The sequence below is a fragment of the Procambarus clarkii genome, chromosome 72, assembly GCF_040958095.1.
Source record: "Procambarus clarkii isolate CNS0578487 chromosome 72, FALCON_Pclarkii_2.0, whole genome shotgun sequence".
Taxonomy (NCBI): Eukaryota; Metazoa; Arthropoda; class Malacostraca; order Decapoda; family Cambaridae; genus Procambarus; species Procambarus clarkii.
Window position 1 is genome coordinate 1,188,510 of NC_091221.1, and position 18,599 is coordinate 1,207,108.

Sequence of the window (18,599 nt, forward strand, 5' to 3'; positions counted from 1 at the left end):
GCATCCTTATTCAACGGTCCGGTTGTACGACGCCTGACGCACATATCGTCTTGGGTCACGGGATTGTTGATAGATTTTTTTGGGTGTTCTGGCTGGTTCTCCCGGCGGGGTGACGGTGTTCGGGGACCGGCTTGGCCGAGAGGTGTTGGGGGTTGGCGGGTCATGGTGGGCTCCTGGTGTGCCTTCAGTCGTGGTGGGCAGCCGGCTTCTGCTCTGCCGGGGGATGCTGGTTGACTTTTGCGTTTTAGTTGCGGGGCCGAGTTTTGCCTTTGCTACCCGGTGTTCTCTGTGTGGAGCGGGGCCGGTGCTTGTCACCCAGAGGGACTCCTGGGACTCCCCAATCATCTGCCTGTCTGCGTTTCTTTGCCGCGAGTTATATTAGTTTCCAGTGATTTGCATTACTCGTTTCGCGATTTGGTTTGGCGTTTCACCTTTCCGGGCTCCGCGATTCACCCTTAACGGGTACGCCGGGGCGCATCCGATCCCACGATCGTCGTCGTCCCTAAATCAACAACAACCACTCCACAATGAGGACACTTCACGGAGTTCAAGCTGCTAAATTGCCGCCATTTAACAACCGTGGACCTCAATGGTGGTGTAAACAGCACGTACAATGAGCCTAATAAGCAGGAAACACTGTTTAAATTGTTAAGTGTATCTTGCCATTAAGGAGTGTGTGGATACAACAATGTCACAGCCACTGCACCTCCCTTGTTGGAAATTTCCAACACTAATACAATACAGTTGTATTATGTATGTCAGTACTCATGGGTATGTCAGGATGTGGATGGGTATGTCAGTACTCAACATTACACTGCGACCCGATAAATCTCCCCCCGGAGTTATGTTGGAAATTTCCAACACTAATACAATACAGTTGTATTATTATTAATTAATACTAAAATCTACTAATTACTGTAGTAACTAAAATTAACCAACAGTAGGGTTCACATGAACTAATAATTGTATCTGTACAATAATGCTAGAATTCTTACGTAACCAAACACCAGTATTGCGTCAGATTCTGCCAAAATAAACACATTTATATCCAGTGTGTTAGAGAATTGAGTTTGATTCTCTAAAAACAACAGTATTCTGTGTGATAATTATTTACCGATAACATGACTCCCAAATAATGCCAAATCGAGAGTTTCTAGTTACAACTGTTATCTGGTAATAAATTTAACGTCACGCGTGAATGCCATGGAGAGAATTAAAATCATCTCCATTTCTCGTTTACCATCGTAAAGCGAGAAAGTAATAATATTTAACTCCCCAGAATTATAACCCAGTCTTTATCAAAGCATTTTAGCCACAACTGCGAGAAATAATATTATTCGTGGTGAATAATTTGTATGGCGAATGCAGGACGTGGGGCAGGGAGAGACGCCATTAAGGAGAGAACGTGTGGAGGCGTCGGTGTGAGAGGAAGGCGCCTGAGTGCGGCGTGAAGACTTGTGGAATTGAGCAACTCGTTTGGTGTCAGTGTCAAAGGATACGTTGTGGTGAATCGTCAGCAAGATTTGACCTGACATTCAGCCCGGAACTAGTCAATTTGTTCTGCGTATTCCATCGTGACTGACCAGAGAAGCACGTCGACATCCAGGCCAAGCTAGCCACCACGTGTTCGCCATTGTGACGCTAGAGCCTGAGACGCGAGTTTCGGCAAGCTTCAACTTATACAGTGCCCTATTAGCTAAGTACACATATAACTCCCTTTTGATGCATCATTAGAGATTGTATATAGCAGGGTAGCTTGTCGTGACGCCGAGCGACATAAATAAAACACATGTTAGTATTTTCTATTACTCTCCATTCTCAATTTCTTGAATATAAATATTTAGTAGCCTAATATGTTGCTACGTAATATATCTTAATTTACAGCTTGCGTGTGAGGAATTCCACGAGCTGTTACTTTACCCGTGTTATTCATCTCCCAGTGTTCTACGAAGAATTCCGGACATTCCGAGGATGATTCGTGACTGATGTCTTTGAAAACGTCTTCAAGCTAAAACTTTTTCGTATTTATTGTTCAAATTATCTGTAATTGATTGTCATTATAGAGTGCTGTGCACTGGAAGTAACACGTTTTTATTATAATTATTAATTTCTGATATTCATGATCTATATTCTTATTGGTGACAAATTTACTATTGATTCTCTAATTGGTCATAAGATTAGGTTATTACACAATGAACTGGTGCACGAACCACACTAGTTCCTAGACGTATATGAAGTTCTAGCAATAACCCCCCCAATGTAGGTGTTTGAGGCTTTGATTCAAGTAAATTATTTATACAGCCCATTAATTATTCAAGTGATTATATTTTCTAGTATTTATCCATAGTTACTGGTTCCTCTAGGAATTTCAAATGATCACATTTTATTAGTTTCCCTCTTTACTATAAAAGCGGGTGGTCCTTCGTAATTGATTTCATTATTTTAATAATTAAATAAATAGAGTCAAGCCCCAAATGTCCCACATCCCTCACACACAGAGTAAACAATACTCTGCTACAACAGCAAGACACACTCTTTAATGTAAAATAAAGGAGTGTTTTCCCAACGAACAGTGAGAGAGAGAAGTGTGTGATAACATCGTCGCCACAGCATGCGATGCCTCACTCCCTCACACACAAATAAACAAGACGCGGCTCACATTATGGGGACACTCCATAGTCGTACAAGCTTAGTTATAGCCGTTTATCCTCCGTGAACCTCTAGTTGGTAGTGTAAAATTACAAATAAATGTGCATTAACATTACGGCACTCTATTTTAATGAAACATGTGTGTGTGTGTGTGTGTGTCTTCCCAATAAACTGTGAGTGGATTGTGATCAACACCGGACTCTCAGCCAGAAGCCGTCGGAGTCTAGGCAACACCATTCCAACATCAGTAGTGAACAACACTACAAGCTCTGGCCCTACAAGCGGACTAGAATCTTGGTACCATAAGATAAGAGCTCCGTACCTGCATCTTACTAAAATAAAGGGAGGTTGGTGTTGTAACAAAAGTAAATGAATCCAATTCTTTGTGCCACTAACCTTGTTATATTGCAGGTGCGGTTATCACCATGAGCTTACAAACTCACCTTAGTAAGTAGATTACTGCGTCAAATTAAAACCATATTAACTAGGTTAATCAATGTTTGACAAATATTTGATATATTGCAATTACTTAAAACAAATTAAAGTATACATTTGTAATAGATAAATTCATATCATTACATAATCTTAGTCATTATTTATAATACATCATATGTGGCAAGATGCAGAGCAAAAGGATATGCTAGAATAATTTATAACCGTATCAGTACTGCTGTATTATACATATTACTTCTTACCAAGTGGTAGCTGGAGAATTTATCATTCAACAGGTAAATGAAAGCAGCCCCATTTCTGTTGGATCACTCTGAAAACTAAGTAAATTAGGGAACACAGAATAGATACAGTCCACTATCCCAAGAAGAAACAGTTTCCCAGTGACTAGTGCTACAGTGGGGGCCTTGACTGGTCTGTGTCGATACCTAAGATGAGGACCACTCAATGACCACCACCGCGGGTCTTTGCTCCCACACACCTGAGTGCCACTGATCGCCCTGGAAGCCCTTCAGGCGAACCACGGGTGGAACCACTACCAGCGATTCGGCCTTGTCCCCCATGAAAGAGTGAAGGAAGACTCGGTACTAACCTCAAGACGTCGCTTCATGCTGCTACAGTACTTCTTCAGAATCTTGCCCGCCGTAACCAAGGGGTCACAGGTCACCTGTCATACACCTGCGTCACTCAACTACTCACAAGGTCACCAGCTGGGTTTGTAACTCTGCATCCCAGCAATGCAGTTCAGTGGTTAAACTCTGTGTCGCCAGACATTGATACATTACCACTATTACAGTGTTGATTCAGTGTCACCAGCCTAGGGGGACTTTCCTATAAATATCACACTAGGCATGTAAAGTAATAAACACACTGGAATCTATATATATATATATATATATATATATATATATATATATATATATATATATAGATGAACTGGAGAACGTTGGCAGCTCTCCTCTCGTCTCCTCCGGCAACTCGGACAGCTGGGCAAATTTAAATGAGGGACTTGGTCCCTCTCGAGGTGAGAGCAGCTCCGTCGACATCGTCGACTCGTCCACCAACTGGCACACACGTTCCCACGCTGTCTTCTCCAGGATAGCAGAAATGCTGGCTAACCTACAGGCTACTCTAATACTAATGTAATGAAAACACACTAATGTAATATATATATGCTTGGCCTACCTAGCCTAGTCATCAAGAGGCAATGGTAGGGAAGTAATGATCTACCTTAAACATTCCTGTCCATCGATGGTAAAAGGTACACAGTTCCCAGGTCGCTCCTCGGCGTTCCAGTTGCATGTCACAGGTCCTCAGGCGTCGTGGGGAAATCGCGTTTTCGCCGTACCTGTTCCCTGGATTCAGATCTTCCAAGCTGGTCCAACCAGGGTCCCTGAGCACGTCGCTTTTCACACTCATTCCTTCACCGAGACGTTTTCTCATGGGTCCAGACGTGGTGTTTCCCCTCCAGAACCTCAGTAGATGTGACCCGGTCACGGCAGCTCTGCACGTCGTACCAGGGCCGGACCCGCAGGGCGCCAGACTTGCCCTCCCAGTTTCACCGCACACCTTCCATCACAGGCTAACAGCCACGAGTACTTGGCACTTCTTTGCCCACTAAACTCTGTTTCTTCGTACTCCTCCCGGAAGTACCTAACCCTCTGCGACAAAAGTAGACTGCGATGGCTGCTCAATTCCACTGAGCGAGGCTCCCAGAACCTTCAATCTTGGGAGCTTCCTGACGCACTTCCACTCGCGTCAATGGTCCGACACTCTCTCTCTGGTGCAGAGACCTGCAGCTCCTGAGCCAGGCCTCCCAGTGACGTCACAGCGGGCTCTGATTGGTAAGTCACGTCACGTGACCTCGGCCAGCCAATCACCAGCCTGCTGGCGTTCTCACATCTTTTCGCCAAACCGAATAGAGTCGTCGCCATTTTGTATGCACAAGGGGTGTAACGCCCCCCCCCCCCCCCGTACCTGCAAAACTTATAAATGATAATTTCTCCATAATATGTTATCTATCTAGTAGCCTCTCATATCAAATGATTCCCTGCATCTCAGGTAACCTGCAAGGTAAGTGGATATGACTCTTAACGCTGGCCAAGGGGAGAAATAGGAGAGGACACCGTAACATTAGTTAGTTCCGTATGTTTGGGAGTCAGAAGTTGAAAGCTATCCCAGACCATGCACAGTTTGAGGAACAGGTAGCCCAAGAGACATGAGGAAAATAATCTTTGTATTAGTTGTTTGATAACTGTGAAGGCGGAGCCCAAGGGTTGTAGCTGGACCCATAGGCACATTAGATGCGATCACCAGTAAGTGATAAGTTTGTGAAAGGAAAGTTCTAGCTAGACGCTTACGAGTTATACCAGTACACAGACACATGCAGATGTATATATAAATACACAGACAAACCTACATGTGTACACACTGAAAAACACATGGACACACCTTTGAAAATCATAATTCGGCCAACTGTACTAAAACAGAGAGAGTAAGTACCCTTTAACCGGTGAGTAAGTACTCTTTAACCGGAGAGTAAGTACTCTTTAACCGGAGAGTAAGTACTCTTTAACCGGAGAGTAAGTATTCTTTAACCGGAGAGTAAGTACTCTTTAACCGGAGAGTAAGTATTCTTTAACCGGAGAGTAAGTACTCTTTAACCGGAGAGTAAGTATTCTTTAACCGGAGAGTAAGTACTCTTTAACCGGAGAGTAAGTATTCTTTAACCGGTAAGAAAGTACCCTTTAACCGGAGAGACTTTCCTCTGTAGCATCGATGATCTCATAGGTATTACATTACTAACATTAGTACACATGATTCAGTTCAGCTTGTTCTGTCGTGAAGGAAAGTTAACTCTTAATTTAATATATTGATATTTAATTGATTGAATTGAATTACTCGAAGGACCACCCTATCTTTACTGAAAAAGGGAAACAGATAACTGGTGCAATAAAACGGACTGAGTTACCAGTGCCTGTGGACAATGTAATCATCAAGAATTATTTGTTGGACCTTAATGGACTGTAAGAATAATTATTATTCAAGAGTTAAACCTTCCCAAACTTCACAATTGGGGGTTAATACTAGAAGCTGAATTACTCCCAGTACACTTAATCGAGGCTGGTTCTTCCTCGAAAGAAATTAGTAAGATTTACTAAGAAATATAATTTGTATAAGTATTCAATAATTTAGTTAATGACAAGATCATATCATAGTAAATGTTAGACAAGAAAATTATTCCTAGCTAAAGATCATGAGGCTATAAGAAATATGATTAAATTCCTAGCTCACGTAAATGAAATATAACTTCGAGATATTTTAAATCTCAACGATTCATTAGTAGTTAATTAGTAAATTAACGTAAGATCAGCAGCTTAGTTGTAACAGTGAACGGTAGCGTGGCTGGGCGACGGCGTCATCTACAACCTGCTGGAACACGTGACCCGCTAGCGTGGTGTGGGAACTTGTCTCACCTCAGGCTGCTTCAACACACGCTGGTAACCCAATATGGTGTAAAAATTGTTTACACACAGAAGATTATGTCATTATGGATTAATAGAAGGGGCAAATTAAGTTCAATGGGAACTTGTGTTTAGAGGAGGGAGCATGGTGTAACGACGGACTAAGGCTAAAGTTTACATGTTGAGAGCTTTGAACACTAAAAACTAAACCACTTCACGCAATTGTTGTCTGCCGATGCAATCCCTGGATCGCTGATGGAGTAATTAAGCACTCCGGGGCCGATTAATAGCAAGGACCGATGGCGTAGCTGGCAAAAGCGTCACCTCTCTCTGTGTACTTGTGGCCGTCATGGCGTCTCGTGGCCAAGCTGCCCTCCTCCTCCCTCAACCCGTCTCGCCGCGCATGCGCAACATATTTTAGTAGAAACGGAAAATTCTTTTCCTTGTAATTGCTCTACTTAATAAATTAATGAGAATAGGGTTGCAATTATAGGGAGTTATATATTATTTAAATTCTCGTCATATAATAATTATTATGAACAGTGTTCTTTTTAAACGAGAAATAGAGAGAATTTTCTGTTTCCTCCATGATAGTTTAAAATAACTGATAAACTGTTATATAGTGATCCTTTAGTTGATAACTCGTTGTTATTAGATCACTAGTTGTTATATTATCAGGTACTAATTCTTGTAAAGAATACTGGCAAAAGGCGAGAATATTAATCAATTCTCTGGCATGTTGACAATATTTATACCTCTGCTGGGTATTATCTGACGCAATACTGTCCCTCTATGTGGGAAGAATTTGGTAAATGACGCGCAGAGAGGAAAATATTAATTTATGTTAATTCTACAAATTAGTAGGATTAGTATACACTATGCCTGGCATACAATGGTAATTAAATGTTGGTTTATTTCCAACGTGTTCCTTCCCTTCGGCTCCAATACTTTGATCGGGAAAAGATGATACAACATGTTGCTATTTGTGTTACCAAGTGGTCATTATTACCCTTGGTGTTTGTAGGGGCGGCGGGACAACACTCACAGCCGTCCCCTCCGGCCAGTGTCAACACATTTCCCCGGGAGGCAGAACTGAAGAGCCGTATATATGCTGTGTTGGCCTTGCAAGGCTCTCCCTGGCCCTCCCTCCCAGTTTATCTCTCTCTCTCTCTCTCTCTCTCTCTCTCTCTCTCTCTCCTCTCTCTCTCTCTCTCTCTCTCTCTCTCTCTCTCCTCTCTCTCTCTCTCTCTCTCTCTCTCTCTCTCCCCCCCTCCTTCGTGCTGACCACCTTGTGTCTTTATTTTTGAGATTAGTCGGATTAATATTTTTTACAGGAGGGGAAAATATGAGGACTTTCAGATGGGGATGATTAAATTTCTGACAATAGGCGAGGCTGCGTCAGGCGGTGAGTGAGGGTGGTGGGTGTGGTAGTGGGTGCGGTGGTGATGGAGAGTGAGGTTGGTGGGTGGGGAAGTGGGCGGGGTAGTGGGCCGGGTAGTGGGCAGGGTGGTGGGTGGGATAGTGTGTGAAGTAGTGGGCGGGGTAGTGGGCCGGGTAGTGGGCAGGGTGGTGGGTGGGATAGTGTGTGAAGTAGTGGGCGGGGTGGTGATGGAGAGTGAGGTTCTTAAGGTAATCAACTGATGAGTAATGACGGTGAAATAGTAATCTTATCGGAAAAAGCACAGGTACTTATCTTAATTTGCATCTCAAGATAGACACACCTGGTGACCATAGACTACAGGTGTCCTTGACACACCTGGTGATCATAGACAACAGGTGCCCTTGACACACCTGGTGATCATAGACAACAGGTGTCCTTGACACACCTGGTGATCATAGACAACAGGTGCCCTTGACACACCTGGTGATCATAGACAACAGGTGCCCTTGACACACCTGGTGATCATAGACTACAGGTGTCCTTGACACACCTGGTGATCATAGACAACAGGTGCCCTTGACACACCTGGTGATCATAGACTACAGGTGTCCTTGACACACCTGGTGATCATAGACTACAGGTGTCCTTGACACACCTGGTGACCATAGACTACAGGTGCCCTTGACACACCTGGTGATCATAGACTACAGGTGCCCTTGACACACCTGGTGATCATAGACTACAGGTTCCCTAGCAATTTTAAATTATTTGTTGAAATATCTGTGCCCAATAGTCATGAGTGCTGTCGGGTGTTGGGGTACAAGTCTGGCAACTGCTTAAAACTTTCGTACAGACAGTGGCTGAGTAGTTACTGTATTGGACATGCCAAGAGGCATGGAGGCCCTGGCTGACCAAGTTCGAATCCTTCAAGGATCAAGAGTTTTCTGGAGCATGATGGCTTGGGGAACCATTCAAGCTTGCCGTATATATATATTCATAAATAAATCATATTGAATAAAATAATAGAAACAAAAGTAGGGTGTGTGGAAGAAAATAGGTACGACATATATATATATATATATATATATATATATATATATATATATATATATATATATATATATATATATATATATATATATATATATATATATTAGTATATTTTGGTAGCAGTCTTTCTTGTAAACATATATTATTAAATATGACCGAAAAAGTAAAATTAATCATTCTAACACGAATTTTCTCAATATTTCTTATGTTTCTTTTCACTGTCGATGGTAATTGAAAAATCATTTCTCCAAAATTCATTTTTATTTCTAGTCTGACGCGACACTTGAACGCGTTTCGTTATAACTTATTACATTTTCAAAGACTTTAGTTTACACACACACAACTATAACCTGCAAACACTAAACAGAGTTCTACTATGCTATAATTTAAACAGCTTTCATTTTATATACCTGCATTTGGGTGAGGTGATATGTTACAACAGTTTTGGATGAGGTGAACCAAACTTTCAACACAAGACAGAACACGAAACAATAGTTATAAATAGGGTAAATTAAAGGGAAGAATGGAAGTAACTGCAAAGGGCCTATTGGTCCATATTTCTTGATGCTTCTAATTTGGTGCGGAGTCTTGAAGTGGGTAGAATATAATTGTGCATTAATTGGCTGTTAATTGCTGGTGTTGACTTCTTGATGTGTAGTGCCTCGCAGATGTCAAGCCGCCTGCTATCGCTGTATCTATCGATGATTTCTGTGTTGTTTGTTAAGATTTCTCTGGTGATGGTCTTGTTGTGGGAAGAGATTATATGTTCCTTAATGGAGCCCTGTTGCTTATGCATCGTTAATCGCCTGGAAAGAGATGTTGTTGTCTTGCCTATATACTGAGTTCTTTGAGGCTTACAGTCCCCAAGTGGGCATTTGAAGGCATAGACGATGTTGGTCTCTTTCAAAGCGTTCTGCTTTGTGTCTGGAGAGTTTCTCATGAATAGGTTGGCAGTTTTCTTGGTTTTATAGTAAATCGTCAATTGTATCTTCTGATTTTTGTCTGTAGGGATAACGTTTCTATTAACAATATCTTTCAGGACCCTTTCCTCCGTTTTATAAGCTGCGGAAAAGAAGTTCCTGTAAAATAGTCTAATAGGGGGTATAGGTGTTGTGTTAGTTGTCTCTTCATTAGTTGAAGAGACAACTAACACAACACATATATAAGCTCATATTAAGGCTGTTGTTACAATGTTTGATCAGAGCAGACTCCCTCACGTTTCGTTCAACTTGATATTAAATGTATATATATATATATATATATATATATATATATATATATATATATATATATATATATATATATATAATATATATATATATATATATATATATATATATATATATATATAATATATATGTGTGTCGTACCTAGAAGCCAGAACGCACTTCTCAGCCAACTATTCAAGGCCCGATTTGCCTAATAAGCCAAGTTTTCATGAATTAATTGTTTTTCGGCAACCTAACCTACCTAACCTAACCTAACCCAACTTTTTCCGCTACCTAACCTAACCTATAAAGATAGGTTAGGTTAGGTTAGGTAGGGTTGGTTAGGTTCGGTCATATATCTACGTTAATTTTAACTCTAATAAAAAAAAATTGACCTCATACATAATGAAATGGGTAGCTTTATCATTTCATAAGAAAAAAATTAGAGAAAATATATGATTTCAGGAAAACTTGGCTTATTAGGCAAATCGGGCCTTGAATAGTAGGCCGAGAAGTGCGTTCTGGCTACTAGGTACGACATATATATATATATATATATATATATATATATATATATATATATATATATATATATATATATATATATATATATAATGTGTGTGTGTGTGTGTACTCACCTAGTTGTACTCACCTAGTTGTACTCACCTAGTTGTGCTTGCGGGGGTTGAGCTCTGGCTCTTTGGTCCCGCCTCTCAACTGCCAATCAACAGGTGTACAGGTTCCTGAGCTTATTGGGCTCTATCATATCTACACTTGAAACTGTGTATGGAGTCAGCCTCCACCACATCACTTCCTAATGCATTCCATTTGTCATTTGTGTGTGTGTGTGTGTGTGTGTGTGTGTGTGTGTGTGTGTGTGTGTGTTATTATAGACTGTGGGTTGGTTGGTGTTGTCGTCGTTGATCCTTCTCTATGGACAACCCAACCCACAACTCGGCAGAGTGCTTATACTAGGAGATCACCCTTGGCGCTTCTGGCTCTTGGAGAGGGGCTCAACGTCACACGTTCAGGGGATGCGGCTCCAACACTTAGCCTCGTTGTCACGTGCACACACCCACTCGAGCCGCTGTGACTCCCCACTCTCTCTCCTTATGAGATATGATCTCCTCAATCCCCCTATGACTTACTAGTATTACCTCCTACCCTGTCCACAGCAGTGGTTCGTGGTTCTTCCTCTCTCTCTCTCTCCTTCTTTACTACCTCCTGGGAAGCCTCACTAGGACAAGGGCAAACACCAGCAAATTGTGACACATTTACTGAACAAAGCACATACACGATACATACACACATATAATAATAATGAATCCTATACTCTATAATATCACAATCAGGTTGCACTCCAATACCATCAGAACTCTATTATCAGCTTATCAAGTGGTATCCTATCTCCTGGTTCACCACCTGATACTATTAACCTCCTCAAGTTGGTCAAGCATACACACTGTTGCACCATCAACAAGATAACATATATATATAGAAAATCAGCATTTGAATGCAATAACATATACCAGTATAAATGTTCATTGATACTTCAGTATAAAAACTCCTTGACATAAGGATGCCAACAGTCACTCACCTCTCACTGCGTCTTGCACGCTACTGACAACCAAACACTATCAACTCCCTATAAGTAATCCACCAGAACTTCCCCCTTCCACCTCTGGAAGTTCACAACCCTAATATCCTTAGGTTCTTCCGGGCTTCACTACCAGGATCCTCTGCAGCTCCTCCAGGCTGCTATCATGAAGTTTCCTTGTGCAACTACGGTGCTTCACCCTTCTGTTAGGTTCTTCCACAGCTCTCTTGGCTGCTACACCACCTCTACAGAAGCACGTGACACTCCTCTTCACTGCTGCTTCTCCTCACAGCTCGAGGTCCTCTGCTCCACTACCTTTGGAGTCTCATCAATTACTTCATCTGCTGGCTTCGAAGTTCTCAGCAACTTCTTCCCCAAAGACAAACCTGCAACCCATCGACGTTCCAATAAAATGTTCCCCTTTAACACATAAACAAAAATAACCACACAATATGCTTGCCTCAAACCTCTATCCGTTCTCTACATACAGTGAGAGTGGACTCCCCCGTTTTGGGCGGGTCCATACTCCACCTCGCCTGGCGGCGGCCTCACTCACTGGGAGGGTCTTCCTCCGTCAAGAGCCAGGCTCCCTCAGTCTTCCGCCAGCGCTCAGAGGGGGCGGACGTCGCTCCGTGTTCCTCCCTCTCCACTCTCTTATTTCAGGCCTTCTGCCTTATTAAAACATGTCTAACTTATAAATAAACATTGCTACTGTCGCTGGGCACACGACCAAACTACAAGCGATCACTATGAACTGGCGCATATCGTGCTTACCACAGATCGGCTGGTCGAGGGCGCTTTCCCTCTGACGGCGTCTGGTCAGGGCGCTCCCACGGCCCACAATAATGCTTCTGGGCGATTTAATATCTGCTCGTCGACCAGGACTTGAGACCACAACGTTCCCAGCTCGATTCCACAGCTGGTACGTCCGCACACTTCTCCTCTCTTCGAGATATATCCCTAGGGGTTCCCTTCTGGCGGGAGCTCAAACGGAGCGCGGCTTCCCCCTGCGATGTCTGGCACTCAAGTGAGGTCAAGGTCCTCCGGAAGCGAGCCTCACGCCTCCAGCAAAATGTCCACATCTCCTAGCCAGTCATTTATCTGTTTTCTCCTTCATTGCCCATAATCTCAAACTGTTATACATATCCAACCAACTATTTTACATATGCGTTATCACCTCAATACTTGCTAGACCTTCTAATCAGGTCAGGCTTGACGAATAACTCTCAAGGAGGGAGACTCGTTTCTCCTGTAGGCTGAGATCATAACACTCCCCTCCCCTTACTTTTGAGAGTTATTCCAGTGGCAAAGCTCGGGATAATACATCCGCCACTACACTGTCTCGTTCTTCAACCGATTGGTTCGACCGGTTAGTCTGTTTACATACTCCCGTAGGAGTCTACAACTAGTTCGTTGCTCCTTGCAACATCTGGCTCACAACTCGCCAGAAATATGATCTTCTCACAAACGATTTGACTTCTCTGACACCTCTTAGCTAGGCTGTCCTCTTTGGACGCCTGCACTCCCTTGGTCCACTCTACTTACTGTCTCCACCCTCCGTTTCCTCGTCTTCTCTTCACGGCCAGAGTCAGACATCTACTGTCTGTACCTCCTCTGTCGTCTTCACTCTTCCATCTACTGCCATTATACTTTCGTCTCCTGTCATCATACTTCACTCCATCGTCTTCACCGACGCTCCTCCTTTTCGTCTCCTCATTTATCTGAGACCTCATCCTGTTCGACTCCCCCCGAGTCCTCGGCTTTCCTCTATTCCTCCATGCTTGTATCATCTTCCTCTTCTCACACCTCTCACCTCTATACAACTCCATTTCTTCTCCTTCAACTCTTCTTCGTCCCCTAAAAGTTTCTTCGAGCGCTGTACTACAACCAACAGCACTCGACCATACATGTCGCTTTACCTCTCCTAGAGTGCTCGTAAGCATCTCTCCACACATGCTGTCTCTTCTCCTTTCATTTTCTCGGTTATTACTCTTCTTCACTATCTCTCCTCTACGGTTTCTGTGAAACATGTCAACTCCTGACATCTCAAACAACTTAACTCCACTATCCCTATGCCTCTGTGCTCGTGGACCACTTGACGCTCTACTCTCGTCCTCTGTATGTCCACATCTTTCCTCATTCCTACTCAGCACAGTTGCATTCACCTTCCGACCCTTAATTTCAGCAGTCTGGGCTTTACTCAGGTCAACTCTCTCCACAGTATTCTTCTTCGGCTGGGCCATCTTCACTTTCGACCTCACCGAGACTTCATTTTCCTGGGCTGGACCTTCATCAAACAGCCATGCTATATCTACATCGATATCTTCCACCGGTTTAATCGACACTGTCTCACCTTCTCCAGTGTCTTCCTCGTCGGCCACCTCTGCCTTCATCACTACCGAGACAGGGTACTCAATGGCTTGGCGGTCTCCTGACTCATCTCCTCGGATGTCAGTCAGGTTCACACTCTCAGGTGTCCCACCCGTGCCGTGGCCTTCTGGGCACTCCTCTGGCACAGTCTCCGCTATGACTCTTGTCAACACCTTTGTCCCGCACAAGTCATTCCCCAGGATCACTTGGACTCCTGGAACAGGTATGTCGGGGCACACTCCCAACATCACCTCTGCCGACACATATTCCGACCTTAGCTGGACAGCACATACGGGCATGTCACTCTCCGACAATAACCCATATACCTTCATCTTACTCCTGCCAGCTAACCGTCGATCATTCCCAATCAGGCTTCTCGTAATCAAGCTCTGATTAGCTCCGGTATCTCTCAAGATACCAACTTCTACCTCAGGTTGGCCTCTTATACTGATCCAACCTTTACTCATGAACGGCCTATACCTCTCGTTCACTAAGTTCATCTTCTGTGGTTTGTCTCGGAACACATTAGTATATTTACTTCCGGGGTCACTCATGGCCAGGGTCACAACTCTCTTGCCCTGCCGACAATCTCGCATCACGTGACCCAATCCGTTACAATTGTAACATCTCATCTGGGAAAAATCTCTCCTATAAGAACCAGAGTGGCTCTGACTTTGTCCACTCGCATGAGAGTTCCTAGGGCCAGGCACACTATTTGTACTCTGTGGGGCTTTACTGGACTCTTGATTTCCTGGATAACGATCAGTTTCTCGTTTAGCTCCTCCATCTTCACTTTCAGATGAAGTGTGCGACCTACTCTTCTGAGTTTTAGGGTACTTACTTTTATCTGCCCATTTATCAAAATTTTTCTCACCCCAGACTCCTCTGGGTCTCTCATAATTTCTTCCTCCCCAGACTCCATTGGGTCTGCCATTGCTGCGTCTCGCCTCGCTTCTCACTCTGTTCTCCCTCAAGCTCTTGTATGCTTCAGTAATCATATCCGCCCTATCTGCGGCATCTTTCACCTCCATTATCCCTGCTTCTTGGATCTTGAACTTTGTTTCAGGATGCATCATCTCCAAGAACTTCTCCATGACCATCAGTTGCTTCAGGTCAGCGTAAGATCCAACTCCAGCAGCCTCAATCCACTTCTGGAATCGTCTTTCCAGATCTCTTGCTGTCTCAGCAAACGTACACGCTCCAACTTTGATCATCTCTCTGAAGCGCTTTCTATAAGCTTCTGGGGTTAACTGAAACGAGCGCAATATGCTGCTCTTTACTGTGGCGTAATCCTGGCACTCTTCCAGTGACAATTGGGTGTATGCCTCCCTGGCTGCACCGGTCAATCTTAACTGGACCAGCTGGGCCCATTCCTCCTGTGGCCACTCCTTGATACTGGCTACTTTTTCAAAGTGCTCGAAAAAGCTCTCTGCCTCTTCGGGAACAAACAAGGGAATGTCCTTCTCCCTAACCCTAACATCTTGTGAGTGTGATACCTGGGTGGTGCTCTCTGGCAACCCATGTTCAATCCTTTGCTCAGCCAAGGTTCTATTCGCTTCTATCTGCATTTGTTTTGTTCTCTCTTTTTCTTTTTCGACCTGGGCTTTTTCTTTTTCGACCTGGGCTTTTTCTTTTTCTTTCTCTTGTTCCAACTCCAGTTCTCTTATTCTGGTTTTCTCTTTTTCTATTTCCAGTCTGGTTTTCTCTTTTTCTACTTCCAACCTGGTTTTCTCTTTTTCTACTTCCAGCCTGGTTTTCTCTTTTTCCTTCTCGGCTTCATTTTTCATCTGGAGTTCTAATTTCATCTTTTCCAGCTGGAACTGTCTCTCCTTGTCCTCACGCTGCATCTGGAGCTCTAACTGGAATCTCTCCAAGCTCCTATTCCGGCTACTCCTGCTACTGCGGCTACTCTTGCTGCTCCTACTCGATCCCTGGGATCTCACGTCATCCTGCCCATCATCCTCCTTTCTACTTTCAGCTCCTTCCTGGGCTCCTTGTTCTGCCGCTTCACTTCTGGCTCTCAACTGCCTCAGGATCTCATCCTTCATCCCAGCTACTTTAGATGCTTTCAACCTGATGCCACATTTTTCTGCTATTTGTTTCAATTGATCCCTCGTGCAACCTTCTAAATCCTCAGGCTTGCCCGACTCCACAAACGCTTGCACCTTATCCATCTTGTCCTGTGAGTCTTCCCAAGAGAGAGAGTATACACCTGCGGTCACACAGTTTATTTCAGCAAGGGTGTACAAATCCACTCTTGGACAGGGTGTGGGTGTGTCAGTTCACTCTCCCGGACACAGGCCCCCAATTTATTATAGACTTTGGGTTGGTTGGTGTTGTCGTCGTTGATCCTTCTCTATGGACAACCCAACCCACAACTCGGCAGAGTGCTTATACTAGGAGATCACCCTTGGCGCTTCTGGCTCTTGGAGAGGGGCTCAACGTCACACGTTCAGGGGATGCGGCTCCAACACTTAGCCTCGTTGTCACGTGCACACACCCACTCGAGCCGCTGTGACTCCCCACTCTCTCTCCTTATGAGATATGATCTCCTCAATCCCCCTATGACTTACTAGTATTACCTCCTACCCTGTCCACAGCAGTGGTTCGTGGTTCTTCCTCTCTCTCTCTCTCCTTCTTTACTACCTCCTGGGAAGCCTCACTAGGACAAGGGCAAACACCAGCAAATTGTGACACATTTACTGAACAAAGCACATACACGATACATACACACATATAATAATAATGAATCCTATACTCTATAATATCACAATCAGGTTGCACTCCAATACCATCAGAACTCTATTATCAGCTTATCAAGTGGTATCCTATCTCCTGGTTCACCACCTGATACTATTAACCTCCTCAAGTTGGTCAAGCATACACACTGTTGCACCATCAACAAGATAACATATATATATAGAAAATCAGCATTTGAATGCAATAACATATACCAGTATAAATGTTCATTGATACTTCAGTATAAAAACTCCTTGACATAAGGATGCCAACAGTCACTCACCTCTCACTGCGTCTTGCACGCTACTGACAACCAAACACTATCAACTCCCTATAAGTAATCCACCAGAACTTCCCCCTTCCACCTCTGGAAGTTCACAACCCTAATATCCTTAGGTTCTTCCGGGCTTCACTACCAGGATCCTCTGCAGCTCCTCCAGGCTGCTATCATGAAGTTTCCTTGTGCAACTACGGTGCTTCACCCTTCTGTTAGGTTCTTCCACAGCTCTCTTGGCTGCTACACCACCTCTACAGAAGCACGTGACACTCCTCTTCACTGCTGCTTCTCCTCACAGCTCGAGGTCCTCTGCTCCACTACCTTTGGAGTCTCATCAATTACTTCATCTGCTGGCTTCGAAGTTCTCAGCAACTTCTTCCCCAAAGACAAACCTGCAACCCATCGACGTTCCAATAAAATGTTCCCCTTTAACACATAAACAAAAATAACCACACAATATGCTTGCCTCAAACCTCTATCCGTTCTCTACATACAGTGAGAGTGGACTCCCCCGTTTTGGGCGGGTCCATACTCCACCTCGCCTGGCGGCGGCCTCACTCACTGGGAGGGTCTTCCTCCGTCAAGAGCCAGGCTCCCTCAGTCTTCCGCCAGCGCTCAGAGGGGGCGGACGTCGCTCCGTGTTCCTCCCTCTCCACTCTCTTATTTCAGGCCTTCTGCCTTATTAAAACATGTCTAACTTATAAATAAACATTGCTACTGTCGCTGGGCACACGACCAAACTACAAGCGATCACTATGAACTGGCGCATATCGTGCTTACCACAGATCGGCTGGTCGAGGGCGCTTTCCCTCTGACGGCGTCTGGTCAGGGCGCTCCCACGGCCCACAATAATGCTTCTGGGCGATTTAATATCTGCTCGTCGACCAGGACTTGAGACCACAACGTTCCCAGCTCGATTCCACAGCTGGTACGTCCGCACACTTCTCCTCTCTTCGAGATATATCCCTAGGGGTTCCCTTCTGGCGGGAGCTCAAACGGAGCGCGGCTTCCCCCTGCGATGTCTGGCACTCAAGTGAGGTCAAGGTCCTCCGGAAGCGAGCCTCACGCCTCCAGCAAAATGTCCACATCTCCTAGCCAGTCATTTATCTGTTTTCTCCTTCATTGCCCATAATCTCAAACTGTTATACATATCCAACCAACTATTTTACATATGCGTTATCACCTCAATACTTGCTAGACCTTCTAATCAGGTCAGGCTTGACGAATAACTCTCAAGGAGGGAGACTCGTTTCTCCTGTAGGCTGAGATCATAACAGTGTGTGTGTGTGTTTCACGAAAACAAACACGTGATTAAAAATGTGACAGTGTCAGACCACGGAAGAAAATTGAAACAAGTACGAAAGTACTTAAGGAAATTCCTGTTTCAATTTTCCTCCGTGGTCTGACACTGTCA

At 44.1% G+C, this 18,599-nt stretch overlaps 1 protein-coding gene across 1 annotated transcript; it reads right to left on the reverse strand.

Moving 5' to 3' along the window:
* Positions 1-13,061: 13,061 nt before the first annotated feature.
* Positions 13,062-18,355, reverse strand: LOC138356366 (uncharacterized). The gene is made up of 2 exons (XM_069312308.1): positions 17,966-18,355; positions 13,062-17,577 (listed from the first exon to the last, which is right to left on the reverse strand). Exon 2 carries the CDS (start codon positions 16,341-16,343, stop codon positions 13,341-13,343), a length of 3,003 nt encoding a protein of 1,000 aa, XP_069168409.1. The 5' UTR covers positions 16,344-17,577; positions 17,966-18,355; the 3' UTR covers positions 13,062-13,340.
* Between the last annotated feature and the right edge of the window lie 244 nt (positions 18,356-18,599).

Bases quoted from the DNA above. Each gene is read 5' to 3' on its own strand.
- LOC138356366 (XM_069312308.1), bottom strand. From the start codon at position 16,343: ATGGATAAGGTGCAAGCGTTTGTGGAGTCGGGCAAGCCTGAGGATTTA.